At 40.9% G+C, this 19,335-nt stretch overlaps 2 protein-coding genes across 8 annotated transcripts in view; one reads left to right on the top strand and one right to left on the bottom strand.

Annotated features, from left to right (window-relative positions):
- Positions 1 to 5,533: 5,533 nt before the first annotated feature.
- hyi (hydroxypyruvate isomerase) lies at positions 5,534 to 10,575 on the top strand. 2 transcript variants are annotated; one of them, XM_046392872.1, is made up of 8 exons: positions 5,534 to 5,832; positions 5,960 to 6,071; positions 6,611 to 6,725; positions 7,468 to 7,546; positions 8,058 to 8,107; positions 8,198 to 8,267; positions 10,065 to 10,199; positions 10,282 to 10,575. In XM_046392872.1, the coding sequence occupies exons 1-8, from the start codon at positions 5,634 to 5,636 to the stop codon at positions 10,338 to 10,340; spliced, it is 819 nt and encodes a 272-aa protein (XP_046248828.1). In that variant the 5' UTR covers positions 5,534 to 5,633; the 3' UTR covers positions 10,341 to 10,575. The 2 variants fall into 2 exon arrangements, with proteins under 2 accessions (XP_046248828.1, XP_046248829.1); XM_046392873.1 differs by having other exon boundaries at positions 5,537 to 5,832; positions 10,285 to 10,575.
- A 1,545-nt stretch (positions 10,576 to 12,120) lies between these two features.
- szt2 (SZT2 subunit of KICSTOR complex) overlaps positions 12,121 to 19,335 on the bottom strand; it is a 99,183-nt gene continuing 91,968 nt past the window's right edge. For all 6 annotated transcript variants that reach the window (XM_046392865.1, XM_046392871.1, XM_046392870.1 and 3 more), the window contains 4 exons: positions 17,727 to 18,240; positions 15,385 to 15,495; positions 15,006 to 15,074; positions 12,121 to 14,918 (listed from right to left, as the gene is read on the bottom strand). In XM_046392865.1, the coding sequence (XP_046248821.1) occupies positions 14,775 to 14,918; positions 15,006 to 15,074; positions 15,385 to 15,495; positions 17,727 to 18,240 (838 nt within the window). In that variant the 3' untranslated portion in view covers positions 12,121 to 14,774. The remainder of the gene's footprint in view (positions 14,919 to 15,005; positions 15,075 to 15,384; positions 15,496 to 17,726; positions 18,241 to 19,335) is intronic.

Here is a 19,335-nt window from a genome sequence, read left to right as displayed (position 1 = left end):
ATCAGCATGCAATATGTCATTGAACAGTGCATGTTTAATTTACTTAAATGCATCTTACCGTGGTAAGAAGAAGCCTTTAGGTGTAAAGTCGTCACCTTTACAAGCTGCAGAGTTTGTGACACCAACGACAGCACGCTACAAGAAGTGTGGACCTGAGGGCAGCACCCTCCAGTCACGCTGCCCTCTAGCTGCTGTACGCCTTTTCTTCAGTTTGAAAGTAAGTAGCATTTGTTTCATTCAATCAAAGACATAAAAAATAAAAAAATAAAAAATGAAGGAACAATGTCTTAATTACATTTAGCTGCTTTCAGTGTCCGCGTCTTGTGCACATCGGTTCGCTGTCGCACTCTCATGGCTTAACGAGAACCTTAAACGTGAACCTTGAATGGGGGTCCACCAAGTCAAACGACCAAATTCAGACGTGGTTCCTTCCGACGCTGACTCCATGGTTACGTCCCTGGACTGGAAGTATGGCAGTTGTCTTATTTTAACCTTTCATGTCTGCATTTACAAGTGGGCCATCACGATATGAGAGGGCCATTACGATGTGTACTCCTACCTTTGTGAACGTATAATCCATCCATCCATTTTCTATACCGCTTATCCGTCAGGGTCGCGGGGGAGCTGGAGCCTATCCCAGCTGACTACGGGCGAGAGGCGGGGTGCACCCTGGACTGGTCGTGAACGTATAATTGTAAACTTATTTTATTCAAACCAGCGTTTTGTATAATTGCTTAGAACAAAGGTAGATTGTCACAAGACATTGTAGCTGCGTGCAGTTTTCAGTGCAACACACCTGAGAGTGAACAAAGCTTGATGAGAGAAGATCACATTCTTGTCAGAATCACATCATTTGCGGAGGGTCAAAAGCGAGCTGTGGAATCAGATGTCTTTCTTTTTTCTTGCTAAACTCAGAACGTGACGTTTGTGGTGTGTTGGCAGAACACTAATCCTCCTGGACTGCATCACAGGCGCTTAGTGCTTCACTTCACAGTGTTACCCGTTTCTTTATTTAATAAGGGTAGTTAATGTCCTCTTTCCTGTGTTTTTCAGGAATTTGCTGGCAGGCTAAATGAGGAATGAGTAAAGATTGGGTGTGGACTTATAAAACTAGAAAAAGACAAAGGGGGAGGGATGCTAAAAAGAGTGAGCTTTCTGACTGGCCACATCATGCTTCTTGCTGAAGAAAGCAATACAAAGAGTAGTTCGACAGGACCATTTTGTACAACATAAATAAAACAAGTGTGATCATTTTCAGATGTTTTTTTTTAGCTTTAACTACATTCTGTTAATATATGCTTTTTCTGAGTTTGAGGCCTGCAACAATTCAGTTTATTTTATTTCAATTCAGTTTATTTATATAGCAACAAAAGTTATCTCATGACACTTTCCAAATACAAATAAGTTGGGACAGGAGCAACAAAAGACACAAGTTTGTGGAATGTTCACACTCATTTCATTTGTTAATGATTGCCTTCTGTTCTTATTTACTTTTTACACAACATCCCAACTTTTTTGCTGCTGTGGTTGTACAACTTAATACAATAATCAAATAAGAAAAGCTGTTAATAAATGCAAAATTATTATTTCATGTATGTTATATAAGATGCTCTTTCAGCTTGTTAAAACTGCATCAAATGCTATAAACACAACGAGGAATCAAGCTTGTTGCTGCTGAGAGCCAGTCAGCTCTGCAGAGCTTTATAGCATCTTTCAGCTTATTGTTTGAGCAGCTCTCTACTGCTGTGCTACTGCTGTTTTCAAGTAAAACAAAACAAAAAATAAAGAAAAATAAAATAAAATAAACAGTCTACTTATTTCAGCCTTTCACTCTTGGTTAAGTGATAGCTTTTCTTGTTTTTTGTGTGTAAATGTTCAAACTGTACTTGGTCATTTGCCATATTTTGGATGCAATACAGATATAACTCATTTTTATGCAGACTACACAGGATGAGTTGTGTCAGCACTGCATAAAAACACTTCTGTGCCTCACAGTGGAACCATCTGTAGCTGAGAGGTTCATTTTGAAATTGGCCTAATGTAGCTTTCTAAAACAAGACTCAGTTGTTGTCATTTAAGTAGTAGTTTTGCATGCATTTGTGACTGACTGACGTAGGATGCATGTTTCATTGAGACTATTTATTATTTTTTTTCCTGTGTAAGATTGTTAGGCGAGCCTGATGAAGCCTTGTGGAGAAATGAGTTTATTAACACACAAGCCTCTCTGGGAGAACAACCTTTTTGCCTTGGAGTACAGTGAATTCACATGGTTCTTTAATAGACAGACGTTACCAGTGTAAATGACACAACAGCAGCGACGCTGCAGCTGTTGTCAGAGGTGCTAACCATGTTAGCATTTGCATATTTTAGACTAAGTCAGCAGGGCTGTTTGCTCAGAGATAATGAAGCCGGCAGTGTCTCTGAACACCTGTAAGTGGCAACCTAGAACAGCTCTCCTATCTGACAGTTCAGCTGCACGTTTCAAATGGAAATCTGCCACTGATGACAGTTTCAGCTGGAGACCACATATTGCCACTTGAACGTTTACAAGCAACGTTGGCTGAAAATGCCAAAACCGTGCACAATATCCAAACCCCTCCGTCTCAGATCCAGAACCGGCAGCACAACATCAGTCTTTGCCCTCAAAATTTATGAGAAAATAAATCCTTTTAATGATGGGATAATCCTGTGGTTAGGGATTCATTAGGTCCAGGCACAAACAGGACTTGGTTAAGTTTAATGTAACATAACGGTTTGGGTTGAAATTTAATTTAAATTTACTTTATTAATCCCAAGCTGGGAAATTACTTTTCTGCATTTAACCCATCACTGACTGAAACACACACAGGAGCAGTGGGCTGCATCAAGCGCCCAGGGAGCAAATTGGGGGTTAAGTGCCTTGCTCAAGGGCACATCAGCCGGTTAATGGGGGGTGGAGAAATTATCACACTCAAATTTTCCTGCCCGTCTGGTGGGGGAATCGAACCAGCGACCTTCCGATCACAAGCCACTTCTCCAACCTCTAGTTCAGGGCTGCCCCCAATGATTACTTCATTAAGGACAGAGACCTTTGTCATTGTAATTACAATAATAAACACATTGTTGAGGTTGTGGAATTACGGGGACTTGCATAAAAAAAACAGCTAATGTTGATTGGAAATAGGAAATAGGTGTGTGTGTGTGTGTGTTTTGAAGTTGGATATTTTATTGACTTTATTGATTCCATGCAACCTGACCCCTTGTGTACATGGAATTTGTGACTCTATAATACCACCTGACTTCCTCCTTTGCTCCCATCTTAATTCCTACAACACTCAAACATAAACAGTGTGGTTTCGAGGTGCTTGCTCAAAACACTAGTTTTGTTGTGATCGTAGTTATTGTTCTGCTTCAGCATTTGGTTTCTTCTTGTCTGTTGTTACAGTTGCACTGTGAAGTAATTGTTGTTGCTGCTTTATACTGTATGAAATCTCTATCTGTTTTCGCCAGCTTGAAGGCACCAGGACATGTATTATGATAAATCTGCAGCCTTTGATTGAAGTGTCCTGCCACAGCTCAGTTCCATTAGTGACCACAGTGTTTACCTTCATCAAATCACATTCAAGAGACACCAAGCTGCTACAGAATACCCCCACACACCTCTACACACATCAGACTACTCCATTAGGCTGTAATTCTGCTGTGCGCCTTTTTTGGCCTTTTTGTGCAGGAGATGTCAAATTATGCAAAAGCTAATCAGACGGTTGACCAGACTTTGCTTTTGTAGAAAAGTGCTGTTTCATGTTTTATTTTGAAAAACATCACAGTGCAGACGCTGGTGATGTCATACAAAAAGTCAATATTTAATTGTGTTTTTCCCCCCCCCACATCTTCTAAAACTGAATGCCTTTAACAGCCAATTTTTAATTTGATTTTAACAGGTGAAGTAATGGATTTAGTAATGGATTGTAATATATTAATGGGTTTTCTGCACAGCGTAATGGGATTTTAATGGGTAAAAAAACGTAACAAGTTACTAAATCGCATAAAATCAATTTATTTATTACCTTAAAACAGCTCCAATGGGTTTTTAACTGGTTGTGAAACAGTCTCAATTTAATACTGATGCTTTTACTAAATGACCTATATAAGCAAATGAGATGGTAAGAGGCGTGGCGAGAAGATTGGCAATTTCTATTGCCAGGATAGAAGTATATTTATGCTTACAACCTGTCACTGTGTCCAATAAAACGACATATAATGTGTCATTTAATGTTGGTCCTGCTACTGAACTGTTACCAGGGACTGTTGGTGACTTTTTCTCTCCCAACAAAATTACCATTACTGAGAAATGAATTTTAGATGAAGGCTTACCTGTACATTGACCTAGGTGTGTGAGCAAATACTAAAACAAAGTTTGTTTTGTTTACTTTTTTTGTTTAATTTTGCCTGATCAGTTATTTATCTTACATTATCAAATTACTGGCCAAGTTGATTTACATTGGTGATCTCTGGCCATCACACCAACACCTCGATTTAGCTGAAGGCGTTGATACAATGCCTATAAAAACGATTCATTACCTTGGATGTTTTCCCCTTTTATTGCTTTTATAAATGAAATCAAGGTCAACATGAGTTGGAATGTCAAAGGAAAAACTACAAAGTACTAATATTTAATTAAAAATATATAATGTAAAATAACTGATTGCATAAATATTCATCACTGAGTCAGTGTGGACAGGTCACATTCAAGCTTGCACATGTGGACACTGCAGTTTTACTCCATTTTTCTATGCAAAACTGCTCTCTCAGGTTGCATAAGGACCAGGCATGAACAGAAGAAACAGAAAGAGAGGAAGAGAAACAAAATGAAGTGTGTTCAAAGCTAAAATGGTTACATATTGCATATATTTAAACATATTTATTTCATGGATGCAGAAAATCAGAGAGCATCAGCATGGGGCAAAAAAAGAAAAAAAACAACTGAAATGATTTACAGGTTGTAGTAACAGTAACATGAATACATCTCTCTTCTATTTGCACCCAATAGCTGTCACGCTGTCATCAGTGAAGAAGCTTTTTGCGCCTGCGCATTTCACAGGCCAGGAAGCATGCGATCGGTCATGTGACAATAACAAGTCCACAAATGATGAGATCAGACGTTGTAAAACGTGTTACTTCCCTTGATATTTTCAAAATAAATTGCAAAGCTCAATTATGAAACTACGATATAAGAATGTATCAAGTGCCAAGAAAATAAAGAAAATAATAATAATATTGTAAGTCCTGTCGGCAGCAATTTTACGGTAACTTCATTCAACGAAGAATCTATTCTGTGATAACTTCGAGTATGAAGCCACCTAATTTATGCTTTTCTCCAAACATTTTACTAAAAATAAATACTACTAAAATACTAAAAATAGTATTCATTAAAATAAAAATTAAATAAACACATAAATTAAACTGAATCAATGTTGCGTTTTGGTCATCCGCGGCTATTAAATCGCATCATGTAGGTTCTTTTGAAAGTTTACTCGGGCTTTTTCCGCTATAACGTTGGCTAACTGCAGCTAGCTTAACGCGGCTGTACGGCAGGCTCAAAGTACAGCACACAGAGTGGCCACAGGGTCGTTGGCTCCCACAGGTGAACAAGCATGGCCCCGCTCAAGTTCTGTGCGAACATCTCCTGGCTCTTCACGGAGCTTCCAGACTTCAGTCAGCGAATGTACGCGGCTGCTTCGGCTGGATTTCAGGCTGTGGAAGCTGCCTGGCTCTACGACACCGACCTGCAGGACCTTCAGAGGGCCAAAGAGGCTACAGAAGTGGAGGTGGTCCTCATCAACACCCCTCCGGGTAAACAGAAGCCTCAGCACAAAGACGAACCTCACACTGAGGTTCACTCTGCACCTGTTTATTTCAACCAGAAATTGCTGATTCTAAAATGGAATAGTTAGCGGATGATTATGTGTATGTGTTGCAGGAGATGTTAAAGCAGGTGAACTTGGACTTGGAGCAGTTCCTGGAAGACAAGCAGAGTTCAGACGGGGTCTGGAATTGGCTTTAAAGTATGCAAGAGCTTTGGGCTGCAAAAGGTGAATCAGCAGAGTGAGGATTGCTGCATTGTTTTCACTATCGACCCCCAGGCAAGTCACGTGACAGCATCACGTGTCTGTACCTCTTAAATTAGTTTGTCACAAATACAAATCAACATTTGGGACATTTTCCAGTATGCTTTAAAGCACTTTGATAGATGTCCAACATCTTACCTCGACAGCCAATGGAGTCTCATCAGAGACTGAAGCTGTTGTGTCCTAATGATGGAACAATGACTGAAGAGATAAAAAGAAGAAAGTTCTGTACACCAAAAGGCTTCTGCTTCGTCGTAGGAGGAGACCTTTGGAAAAATATGGGGAAAAAATATGTGTTTATCTATCTATCTATCTATATATATATATATATATTAAAAAATATCACCAAGGAAAGACATTATGGAAAAATAAATAGAGTAAAATGATAAAATAGACTAATGCTTTTTATGTAAAAGTCAATATACGTCTGAAAGGATATGAAGCAGGTTTTCACCTGTACAGATTTGTATTTGTGTATAAATTATTTTCCATGGATTTTTCAGAATCCATCTGATGGCAGGGAGGGTTCCTGTGGGTTCACACAGAAAGGATGTTGCCAAGGAGATGGAGGCCATCTTTGTGCAGAACCTAAGCTATGCTGCTGATATCCTCTCAAAGGTACATGACCTTTTCTGTCTGACATGACTACAAACCACGTCTGCAGGAATAGCGAGACTGCTAAGAAAAAGTGGGATATGCTTAAGATAAAAACACTTGGAAAATATGATTTAATAACTAAATTGTGCTTTTCAGTAAATCACCAGTGCGCATAAATTAATGGAGCACAAAGTTTTAGATGACAATATGTATATCTACACAACTAAAATCAAAACAGCTACAAAAAAACGGCTAAAAACAAATACATACAATACATAGTCTTCAGAATTTCAATTATAACAACCTGTCATGTTTGTCCTTTGTAATTTATTATGTTTATTGCATGTATGTTTCTCTCTCTCTCTCTCTCTCTTTCATCCTCTCTGTCCTGTCTACCTCTTCTTCCCCCCCCTTCACCCAGCCGACTATCAGCAGGATAGTTCTCCCTTTTGAGCCGGGTCCTGCTCAAGGTTTCTTCCTGTTAAAAGGGAGTTTTTCCTTGCCACTGTCTGCTTGCTCAGGGGTTCAGGCTCTGGGTCTCTGTAAAGCATCTATAGACTATTGTGATTGTATAAATTGAATTGAAATTGAAAACAATTCATCAAGAGTTAAATAAAAACAATACACGGGCTGCACCGGTATCAGTTTAAAATGACGTCACCGTGAATAAAAGGTTCCTGATATAATTGTTGCGGCACACAGCCACCAACCATCATGATGATCTCAGTGTCTGAATGCTGTGAAATCTCACTGCTGCACACAGGAAGGAATCACTGGTTTGATTGAACCGATCAACACCAGGATCACAGATCCCAGGTATTTTCTGGACTCTCCTCATCACGGTAAGACGCAACACAGTCGCTAACAAGCTGTGGAATACAAACACAGTATTTCTTTGAAATGAAGTAGCTTTTATTCATCTGTTATTCATCTTGTGTGAGTGGTGGAGACTTGATTCAAGCAGCCAGGAGGTTTCCTCAGTCTGACGTGTCAAACAGCAGAAAGAAGCTTCAGCATCAGTTTACACTCCCCTCTGCTTGTGGAAGCTTCGAAATGTTAGGTGGTAAAAGAAGGACAGTTTAACTGTAGAATAATTTTTGTGTCCTTTCAAATTATTTTTACAATTATGTTTGTTATAGCCAAATTTTAGGTTGGTGGCAGGTTCCACCAGCTGACTTGACTCAAAACTGAATGGAATCAGACAGAATGTGATGGGTCATGGTATGATAGTGTACTCAGTGGATTTGATGCCTCACAGTTGGGTACACCACAGTTTGATAACTCATGTCTGTCATACATAATGACCGGCTACTTGAGTTCTTTTTCTCAGCTGATCTACATTTGTGTCTGTAGCGGCTGCAATATTGGAGAAGGTCGGAAAGACAAACATCAAGCTACAAATGGTGGGTGTTTTGGAAATTTGTTTGAACTTGAGGCTGAAACCCAGAAATATGATTAAACTCTTGACTTGGCATATATTTGAACTGTTTCAGGATGTCTTTCACTGGCAGATAATGGATGGAAACCTGACGCAAAACATCGAGAAATATTTCCCCATAATCGGTGAGTAAGATGTGAGATGAGACAAAGTGAGACTATGGAAATAGAAATAATACAGCCTGCAAATTAAGATATTGTACACACAAATCAGTGTAGTATAAAAGATTACTGCATCATACAGTTCAAAAAGGAGTGTTGTGCTTGTGTTCACACAGAAAGCCAAGTGAGTTTTCGCCTTGCATTAGTCGTGCAGGTTTGACTGCAGGATCATTGTGTTTAATGATGGAAAGAGGTCTTGAACTGCGTATGGATAAAGCTTTTTATACATTCAGCATAGATGTTAGCGTTCATTTGAAGTACTGTTTGTATCCGTGTAATGAATGTGGAGTATTCACTGTCCTTTTAACTGTTATTTGGTCTTCACCAACTCCTCAGGGAAATATATCTCTCTTTAGCTGAGTGCTTTTAGCTGCTGGATGCTCCACTGTAGCCTCTTTCGAAGCTGCACTGCTACCCTGTAATTTCCCGAACATTTTGTGGAGGAACTGTATGTGTGAACCACTGATGGATGTTAAGATGACAACATGCCTCCACTTACTGAAGCCAAAGTATCCCAGGTATGAGCGCTGCCATCGTGCGCTGATGACTTTATTCAAAGCCTGAGATGCGCAGAAGTGGAGCTGTGGGATTGACTTCCTGCCCATACACCCATCTTTGCTGTCAATCAGGATGTTTCACCCCCTTTACAGTATATAACATCAAATTAACAAACCAAACTAATTAGAAAATTGAATACTTGAACATACACGAGTGTGATAAGAACAAAGTAAAATGACAGAAACCATCTTTATTTGAATTGATTTATTTGAAGTATTTTTTATTTTTAGTTTTGAATGGCTCATGTCCCATCTGCTAACATGTAAGAGGTTTACGTACTGCAGCCAGCCACCAGGGGGCCATCCCGATGCTTTGGCTTCACTTTTTGGGAGTTTCCATGTCGTTCATCTTTATATATAGTCAGTGCTGTGAATGCGAGTGTCCAGATCAGTCGACCTGGACTTTAAACAGACTTCACGCCGCCAGTTCCCTCATACAAAGGCTGTGTAATGTCAGGCCTTTGTCCAGACAATTCACAGTGGGTGAGTGGGCATGCTGACACTGACTAACAGTGCACAGAGTGTAGCTTCTCTTTTCTGCTTACCTGCATGTTGCTTTTCACTCTTTCACTGATATTAAAAATGTCTCCAAATACATGTAGTACTGATATGAAAGCACAAACAGTCATTATTATGGATGCGTCCTCCCGGTCCTGTACCCTCCACCCACCCAGGCGTCAGCGTTCACGCAAACCGAACAGAGTATTTCTAGTCGGTGCCAACGTCTGATTTTCAAGAAAGCAGCTTATTCAACGGCTAGTCTCTAACTGTGTCTGCTGTTTGGTGCTGAACAGGTAGCGTACAGTGAGTTTATCAGAGTTTTTTTTTTCTGAAATTTGACTGATGACAGCAGTGTGACAGAATCAGTGCAAGAAAGCTGTGAGTCATGAAACCAAAACACTTCACTGAAATAGAGCTGAGGGGAACTGCAGAAGGGTTGGTAATTTCTGTTGATGATTTATTGGTTAAACTTTGATTATTTATTTATTTTCATGCCACAAATTTGATTTAATGCATTGTTAGAGGGAAGAATGGAAATACCTTTCAGAAGTCTACAGTCAGGGAACTGTTGTCTTCATGCACTAAGCTACAGAGAAATGAAAAATGACAGTGATGTGAAGCAGAGTGTTTTGAGGCAGGCCTTTTGAGGTAATGAAGATGGAAAACACAGCAGCAGTCTAAAACATCTTGTGGTCTTTCCCAGGTCATGTTCAGATTGCTCAGGTTCCAGGAAGGAATGAGCCTAACACTGCCGGAGAGCTCAACTACAGCTACCTGTTCAACACACTGGAAAAGCATGGCTACCAGGGATACATAGGCTGTGAATACAAGCCGCTAGGTGAGCGCTCTGTTTATTACAGTCATCATAGACTCTGTTTTGAAAAAAACAAAACATGTTAGTAATGATTTTCTGTCCTCAGTAGGCTCCACAATGGAAGGTCTGGGTTGGCTCAAAGATTACTGCACACACAGCAAGTGATGGACACTGTCCAGTCACAGAGGTCGGGTGTTTGGCGTATGGCAAGCTTGTTAAATGAAGTAGCCTGGATTAAATTTTTATATTATACAAATCATCAAAGTTAAAGGTATATATATATAGCAAATATTGTTGTTTTTACCCCACTACATGTATTTGCTAACAGTTACTGTTTACTTTTAATAACACAAAATATACATTAATAATTAAATTATATCTATTAAGGTTTCCCTGCAGATCATTGCATTGTAAACAGACGATTAATGGTTTTCATTTTGTGGCTGATCAGTGCGTATAGCTCATCTAGTCTGACCGACCACTCAAAGTGCTACACAAACCAGCACTCACCCATTCACACAAACAATCAGACACCAGTGGCAGAGGATATCATGCAACCACTGATACGAACACACCCATGGAACAGCCAGTGGGGAGCAATTTGGGGTTCAGTGCCTTGCTCAAGGACACTTTGACAGCGGGGGGTCAGGGACTGAGCCGCCGACTGTCCCATTGGTGGGTCGCCGCTCTACCTCCTGAGCCGGCTGACACAGGAAGAGTAGCTGAGTAGCTTTTAGCAGCTTGCTGAGGCAATAAGAAGTCAGGACTCGCTGAGGTAATGAGTCCTCGCCTCTGTGGTCTCTTTCAAGACCCTGTACACCCATACTATCAGCCATTATTTTGGTTGATAGGAGCTCTTTCTAGGACAGTGTGGGGGTGCACTGACTGTGCTAGATCTACATCTCCCCACTCTTTTTGTTGGCTTTGTTGGGCAGGACACAAATCACACTTTTATCATTTTTAGTACACGGAATCTTTCACATGGAATATCTCCGAATTCACAGCATATCTGCCCATCTTCAACCTGAGCAGAGGTTTAATCTTAAACCTTTTGAGGCTCCATCTGCGAACATTAGTTTAAGTTTTAGTTTAAGTTCTTTCCCATTTCAGGTGGTTGTAGAAATTTGCGTTGTGTTTATAATGTGGGTTGAATGTGGTTCCACATGTCATACTGCACAGCTTTGTTATGGTGCATGTGGCAGATATGGAACACACTTGGGTGTTCCAAACAGTCTTTTCAACTGTTTGGAACCAGAAACAAATGCTGATTCCACAGTGGTAACATGCTGTGAATCACACTGAGGTGACAATAGTGTAATTATATCCCCACCACTAAAAACTCATTCAGTGACAGTAATAATAGTAATTATTTAGTGTAACACAGCTATTGGAAAGAGTCTTGAGCCCTGTATTCAGCTGTAATACATCAATGGTAGAGTTGAAACCATGATCACTTCTAATGTCACAACCCCATACAACCATGGCCAGAGGCGTTATGTTTGTTTTCATGATTGTGATATCTAAGGAGTATATATCTTTTCGTGTAATGCAACCTATTTTACTGTGTACAGATATGAACCTTTTTACTGTGTGAAATAAATTCTGACAATTCTACTAGAAGATCTTAATCTTCTGTCATCAGTCATAATCAGATCAGTATTTCTTTATTGTTGCCTATAATCAAAGGAGTCATTTCTGTCTGTAACTGACTTCATGTTTGGGGCTGAACTTGAAAAGTGTTGGACATGATCCAGCTGACTGATAAGAACTGAAAAATCCACTCGTGTCAAATCATCCAACAAATGAAACCGGGGGCCTCATTTATCTGAATGCAGTGAATTGTGACTGACTTTTTCCTTTTACACTGTAAGCAAATACTTTAATCCATCTCAAATTCCCACGTTATTTGTACTTGTGTTAATGGAAAAACGATTCAACGCATTCATCATCATCCTTTTTTTATTTAGCATTTCACATCCTGTATAAAGTGTTCTGTATATACATAATATACATTATACAGTTAGACAGTGCAGTGTTCATATGTCAGAGTCAAAATGCTCAGGGCTAACATGTTCAGTCCACATTTAGCATGATGAATATCCAGTGTTTAACCTTCAGACTGAATTCTCTGAGCTGTGAGAATGCCGTTTTGCGCATTTCTTCATTTTACACCCGCAAACCAAACATGGATTTGGTTTCCTTCCTGTGACAGTGTCTAGAAATCTAAGGCTGCCGAGCATGTCGTCAACGAAGGTACTGCAGTGAATATCGAGCTTTCATGTTTGTTGCGATGTCACACTCTTGTACCAGGCTGGCTTCTGCCGTCTTGTAAACTGAGGTACGACTACCAGCCGCAGTATTTCAGAAAATACACGTCAAACTCATCACCCTGAACGTGCTTTGGAAACACTCGGCCCTGATGACATGTGACATGCTATTGTGCAAATCATCAAAGTTAAAGGCATAATAGGCAGATTTCCTAACCCCCCCCCCCCCAAAAAAAAAGAACACATAGACTCCTACAAAATGATCCCTTTCAGCCATCACTTATGACCCAGGTGGTGGTGGGGACATTACCTGGCCTGTTGTCTGATTCTCTCAGTGTTTTGCTATGTTCTGGACATTTCTGGCATCATTTCTGGACAAACAGAGCTGATTGGTGAGTCTCATTTCCAGGACATCAAATACTGAAGGCAGGAGATCCTCACCAATTAGCTACTGACTGTGTGTTTATGAGCAATTGCATATTATGCCTTTAATCTAACCTTTTTTTTTTTTCATTTTTACGCATGAGAGGCAATTTCTGTCGCATTCTCCACGCTATCTCAGGCACTTTCACTGTGTAACATCAGTAGTGTGTGTGTGTTTCCAAAAATCTTCTATGCAGAAGCTGGTGGAATGACAACAGTATCACTTCATTTTGGGAATTAAAACTGAAATTAAACTGAAAAAAGGCACTTCAGGGCACCAGATACGGCAGTGGGGGTTCAATTGAGTAACAGGTTTGACACTTCTGAAAATCAAACATGAAAGCTTTCCCGCGGTGCACACCGACACCTCAGCTGATTCTCATTCACATAAACCAGCGGTACGGTATGACGAGCTGAGCTAGCGCAATGCTATAAGAAGGCACAAGATCCAAGATAGCTCAGACGTATTAATGAGGCTGCAGAGTATGAAAGTTGTGCACTTACATGGCCAGAAGTGTTCAGCATTGGTTCCTTATGATGTCTTATGTTGTATTTCAGCACAACGCATTAGATTAAATCCAATCTGCTGACACGTTTAGAACGATGAGCAACAAATACAGCAGCGTCTTGTCTGTGGGTAAAACATCTTAACTATCAGGTCATCAAAATGTGTGTCAGAGCATAGTTCTCCAAGATACTTCTTCTACATTGTGATCCATCAGCCTGGAAGCATTTTTCTCGTAGCAAGGTAACTGCGACATGGACTAAAGCTCATCTACCTTTCACTTCTTCTTTACCTCTGCTCACAATGGTCAGAGTCAGTCAGTAAAAGGCTCTGTCCTTTACTGTCCTTTTGTATTCTTATTATTTGATAGTTTTAGACTGTTCAGTTCTGACTATTACTTGTGATGTGTCACAATCAGATAGTTGTGTTGTGGGAAGGACAATGACTGAGATAAGAAAGTGATGACTACAGACAGAGAGGATGCTGCGTCAGGCCCACAGTAGCCCTTTTTTTAAAATGATCTTACTGGCAGTTGGACAGAAACACAAATACCGATAATCAGAAATGCCCCCCCCCCAAAAAAAAGCTGTCCTGGCTTAATGAACTGCAGTGGGGGTTGTCTCAGATTTTACACTTCTCATGTTCACAGAAAAAAAAAATGATAATGTATGGAGAGAACGATTAAACTTCCCCAATGCCTGTGATATACTTGCTTTTTAACAAAATGAACAAAACACAGGCAGCTGCAATGTGGGCAGATCAAGATGGGATCATCACTGGCTAACAGGGGAATATTTTTTTCACAGATTCCAATTTAACATAAACTTCACTTAGTGTTGAGACACAAAAACTCATATCATGCTTTATGGGGTTAATCCCTGCATACACCCAACACTCTGAAGTAATACAGAACATAGGGGTTATTATAATGCACACAAGAATGCCTAAGTAAAAGCAAGTATATCAGAGAATTAAGGATTACCAGGTTGGCTAATGGAGGCTTTCCCCAAACCAGTTAGGAATCATTCAGTTTTAAATCAGATTTTGATTGACTGATTGGGGCAGGGTGGGCCAACTGATGCAGGAAATCTACAGCAGGTTCAAAAGACTGGGAGCAATGCACAAGTCCTTTCAGGTTTCACTTTGCTGCAGGAATCTCCTCTCTCCTGTGCTACAGGGCTTTGCATAAATACAGTAATATCACTGTCTGATATGAAGCTTCTCTTAATGCCGCAGTGAACGGTGGAGCTGCAGGGAGAGCATACTAGCAAGAAGATTCCCCTTAAATGAACTTCTCGGGAAAAACCTCTAGTCTTCTATTTTCCTCTGCCGCTGATTCCTCTTTTCATGTGTCGATTGTGCTCACATGGACATGAGTTGAGGTAAGTCCAGCAATGGCTAGCTTTATAACAGTCCTGTCCAGAGGTTATAGCAGGCTGTGTTGATGACAGACTCGAGATGATGATACATGGACACCAGCTGAGGCGGAGGGCTGCTGCTGGCCTGCGGCTGCGATGGCAGTGGTTCCCGAAACACAACCTTTAGACTCTGGGAGAGTGTGAAGAAAGAAAAGAGACACTGAGATGTTTGAACAGTTAAGAGTATTATAATAATCATACCAGTATATTGACTCACTGTTTTTCCAGCTTGCGTGTCCAGAAAGACCAAAACAAAGCAGTCAGTGAACTTCTGGTTCAGAACAGCCTGGAAAAACATGGTAAGCACAGAGACATTTTTTAAAGAGAAGCTGTCTACTTACAAGGATTCCTCCTTATTATCTTCTTTATGGTATTAAACATAACAAGAGATACTGGCAATGCTGAAAAGGATAGGAAAGGAAAACAGGATCCAAGTGCACAGAGCTGCAGGCTCACAAGATCACATTTTAAAGGACTGTACCAATTGGTTTGCAGGTTTTGCTTCCTTGATCACTATAAAGTAGTGCCACTGGAAAAAAACAAATCCATATTTGATGTTCACTATGAGCAGGAGCATGGTAGGAACATCTTCTCACCAGATACTGGATGCCGTTGTCATCAAAGTGTCTGCAACTCTGAGGGAAGCGATTCAAAAGGACTTTTATCAGACTCTGGTACCAGGCTGGACTCATGGTTAGGAAACAGTCCTGCAAAAACACATGACACAGCACCATCACAACCACACGTCATTCAGCATAAACCACATCTGACAGGTCGTTCTACTTTACCTGCACATTTAAATTAAATCATTCCAGTTAATTGATTCCCTGGTTGCAGGGGGCATTGCTGCGACTGCCCAGGCTGAAGCGGAGATGAACTCCACTATCTCAGATGTCCAAAACCTAACTGTGGACTCCTGGCTGGACCATGGACAAAACCATCAGAACCAAAGAAATCTGTCAGCTCACCACTGCAGACACCCTGATCCATAGCCCACAGAAAAAGCTGAGGAAAGAAGCCTTAACTGTGCTATTTTATCAAGTTGTATGCCAGTCCTTTTAAATGCGCTTTTTATCGTAATTCACCTCAAACACACCTCAAGCTCTGTGGATTTAATGGCTCCTAAATTTCTCTGTGATGTTACAGAAGTAAATACCCCTTGGTTGCTCCCATTAACTAATAGTCCTTTGCATGGACAGAGGACTAGTAATTGTCCCAGAATACTTGAAGACTGCTTGTGTGCAACCACTCATTAAAAGGTCCAGCCTTGTTCCATGAAAGTGAAGATGAAAGTGACATATTTTGTCATTGGAGGGAACTCACTCCAACGAAATTTGTGCTCTGCATTTAACCCACCCAAGTCGGTTTTAGATAGCATCACAGTACTGAGTGTTGAAGTAACAAATGACCTATCAAGAGCAGCTGATACTTGTGAATGTTCATCCTTGTACTGCTAGACTTAAAAGTAGCCTTTGATAAGGTTGACTGCAGAATACTTGTAGAGTATAGCCACATTGTACAGAAACACAATATTTTCATTCATTCTACTGCTACACAGATGATATGAACTGTATCTCCCAGGAAAGCCTACAGAAAGAGCCACAAACCTCTCTAGTTTAACAAATTTCCTAGCAGATATCAAAAGATGGACTTCATCAATTTTCTTAAACTAAATTCTGATAAAATTTAGATCTTAATCACTGGTCCTGAAAATCTACCTACCTAGTATCTAGTTGTCTCTTGGTCCCTTATCAATTAACGCTGATAATGAAGATGTCATGAACTCAGGTGAGCTCTTTGACTCCAACCTCATTTTAAGAAACACATCAAGGTTAACTAGACATGTTACAACCATATGAGGCATACTGCCAGAATACTAACAATGCTGAGTTAAATTCACTTTTCATTCACCTTCATGTTCGCCATGAAGACAGACAGAATTCCAGTTACAAATAAGACACACCGCTATACCAGCCGCTCATTTTATGCTGAATGCAGACAGCATCTATCCTGTCTGGCATATGAAATCTCAAGCAGCATGTGGACATGTCAGACCCTACCACCTTAGCCAAATCTACAGGAACAGTCCAGGAAAGAAGTGTTTGTAACAGCTGTCAAGCAGGGTAATCACAAATATGTAAAGTTCAAGGTTTGTAACAAATGAGCTCATTGGCTCGCCTTCTAATAAAACCCACCTTGGTAACAGTGTGTTGCTGGGGTGAGTCAGTTATTTTAGTGTACAAGTTAAATGGTTATTTTCGAAACATCAATTATCCAGCTTTAAACTGCAAACCCTTAGTCCCTTGGATATTCTTAGAAACAGTGAAGAGAAGTGTAGAGAAATCAGATTTACTGTAATATCATGTTATGCCTGTCTTCAGCCATATCAGAGCATGTTTGACGATATGCAAATTTGACTTTAATACCAATGACTTAAGACATCAAGTGGGTTTTAGTCTGGTAACTTTAAATCAATTAATAACCTGTCAAAGATGTAACCCCCCCCCCCTAAAAAAAAACCAAAACTGTTCAGTCTGTGTTCAGTAACTGGACTGTTCTTGACAATGGAGATTCTGAATCCATTCGACAGCAGTAAAACACGGTGAAAGAAGGAGGAAAAGCTGCATCTGGCAGTGCATACAAACAGAAAAACAAATGATGACTGTAAGTTTTGGACTGGACTCAGGACTTTAGAGCCAAGACAGATGGGTTATGACTATCTCTGACGTTAAGTCCAGCAGGTCAAAGCTGAAGTGTCAGACCATTACAACGGGCAGTTTGGCTAATCATTTTATTGTTCAAGTTAGCCAAGTGAGTGTAGCTAACCTGAAGATTGAACCAAGAACCAAGGTCTTTGCCCAGCAGAAACGTCATCACGTTCCTAATATGTCCCTAATATGTGCACCCAAACGTTAATTTTGTGCATAGGGAATCTCACCAGTTGTGGGTCAATCTCCCCCACTGAGCGGCTCTGCACGGCCTCCAGCAGCTCCTCCAGCTCACTGAAGGACAGCTTGGTCAGCTTCAGTTTGTCAAGGGCCAGGTGCTCTCCGTGGAAGAGCCTCCTCCACAGGTTATCCCTACGGCAGTGACCCATTGCCTGCTCCACACTGGCCTGGATCTGTCTCCGCGCTGATGCCACCTCGTTGTTGAGCAGAGGGAACAGAGGGAAGGAGTACAGCAAACTCTGAGTCTCTGGTCCACCCACTGCCAGGGGGTAAAACTCATTGCCATCTCCAGTGGCAGAGGCAGCTGCAGCTTCAGATGTTTCCTCCCAGAGGTCCTGCTCAGCACCACGTGACCCACAGGCTTCTGCGCGATCCGGGGGGAGCCGGCCTCCCAGCTCGCCGGGATCACGGTGGATCTGAGGAAGCTTCTTGAAGCGACGCATGTCAGCAGTGAGGCGAGGGAAAAGCTCTCTCTGACTGGTCATAATCACATAGAACCGCAACCTACAAGTAAAAGGTTGTTGATACATTAGCTGATTTTACATTATCACAGAAACAGCGCTGTACAGCCGTGTCCAGAACTTTTGAGAATGACACAAGTATTATTTTTCACAAAGTCTGCTGCTTCACTGTTTTTAGATCTTTTCGTCAGATGGTACTATGGTTTACTGAAGTATAATTACAAGCATTTCATAAGTGTCAAAGGCTTTTATTGACAATTACATTAAGTTAAGCAAATAGTTGCAGTGTTGACCCTTCTTTTTCAAGACCTGCTGCCAATCAACTTCTGGGCCTGGCAGCAGCCCATTCTTGTATACTCAATGCTTGGAGTTTGTCAGAATTTGCGGGTTTTTGTTTGTCCACCCGTCTCTTGAGGATTGACCACAAGTTCTCAATGGGATTAAGATCCGGGGAGTTCCCCTGGCCATGGACCCAAAATTTCGATGTTTTGTTCCCCGAGCCACTTAGTTTTCACTTTAGCCATATGACAAGGTGCTCCATCATGCTGGAAAAGGCACTATTTGTCAGCAAATTGTTCTTGGATGGTTGGGAGAAGTTGCTCTTGGAGGATGGTTTGGTATCATTCTTTTTTCATGACTGTGTTCTTAGGCAAAATTGTGAAAGAGCCCACTCTCTAAGCTGAGAAGCAACCCCACACATGAACAATCTCAAGATGCTTTACTGTTGGCATGACACAGGGTTGATGGTAGCGCTCAACTTTTCTTCTCCAGACAAGCTTTTTTCCAGATGCCCCAATCGGAAATGGGATTCATCAGAGAAAATGACTTTACCCCAGTCCTCACCAGTCCAATCCCTGTACTTTTTTGCAGAATATCAGTCGACCCCGATGTTTTTACTCGAGAGAAGTGGCTTCTTTGCTGCCCTTTGTGACACCAGGCCATCCTCAAGTGAAATAGCCTCACTGTACGTGTAGATTCAGACCTGGGCAAACTGTTCCACAAAGGGCCGGTGTGGCTGCAGGTTTTCTTTCCAACCAAGCAGCAGCACACCAGACTTGACTCATTTAATCAACTGATCTCAGTCTTCAGACAGTTGATTGGTCAAACTGTGTGCTCTTGGTTGGTTGGAGCAAAAACC

This window comes from Scatophagus argus, chromosome 6, assembly GCF_020382885.2.
Source record: "Scatophagus argus isolate fScaArg1 chromosome 6, fScaArg1.pri, whole genome shotgun sequence".
NCBI classification, from domain to species: Eukaryota; Metazoa; Chordata; class Actinopteri; family Scatophagidae; genus Scatophagus; species Scatophagus argus.
Note: the sequence above shows the minus strand (reverse complement) of the source record. Positions and strands in the feature narration are given on the sequence as shown.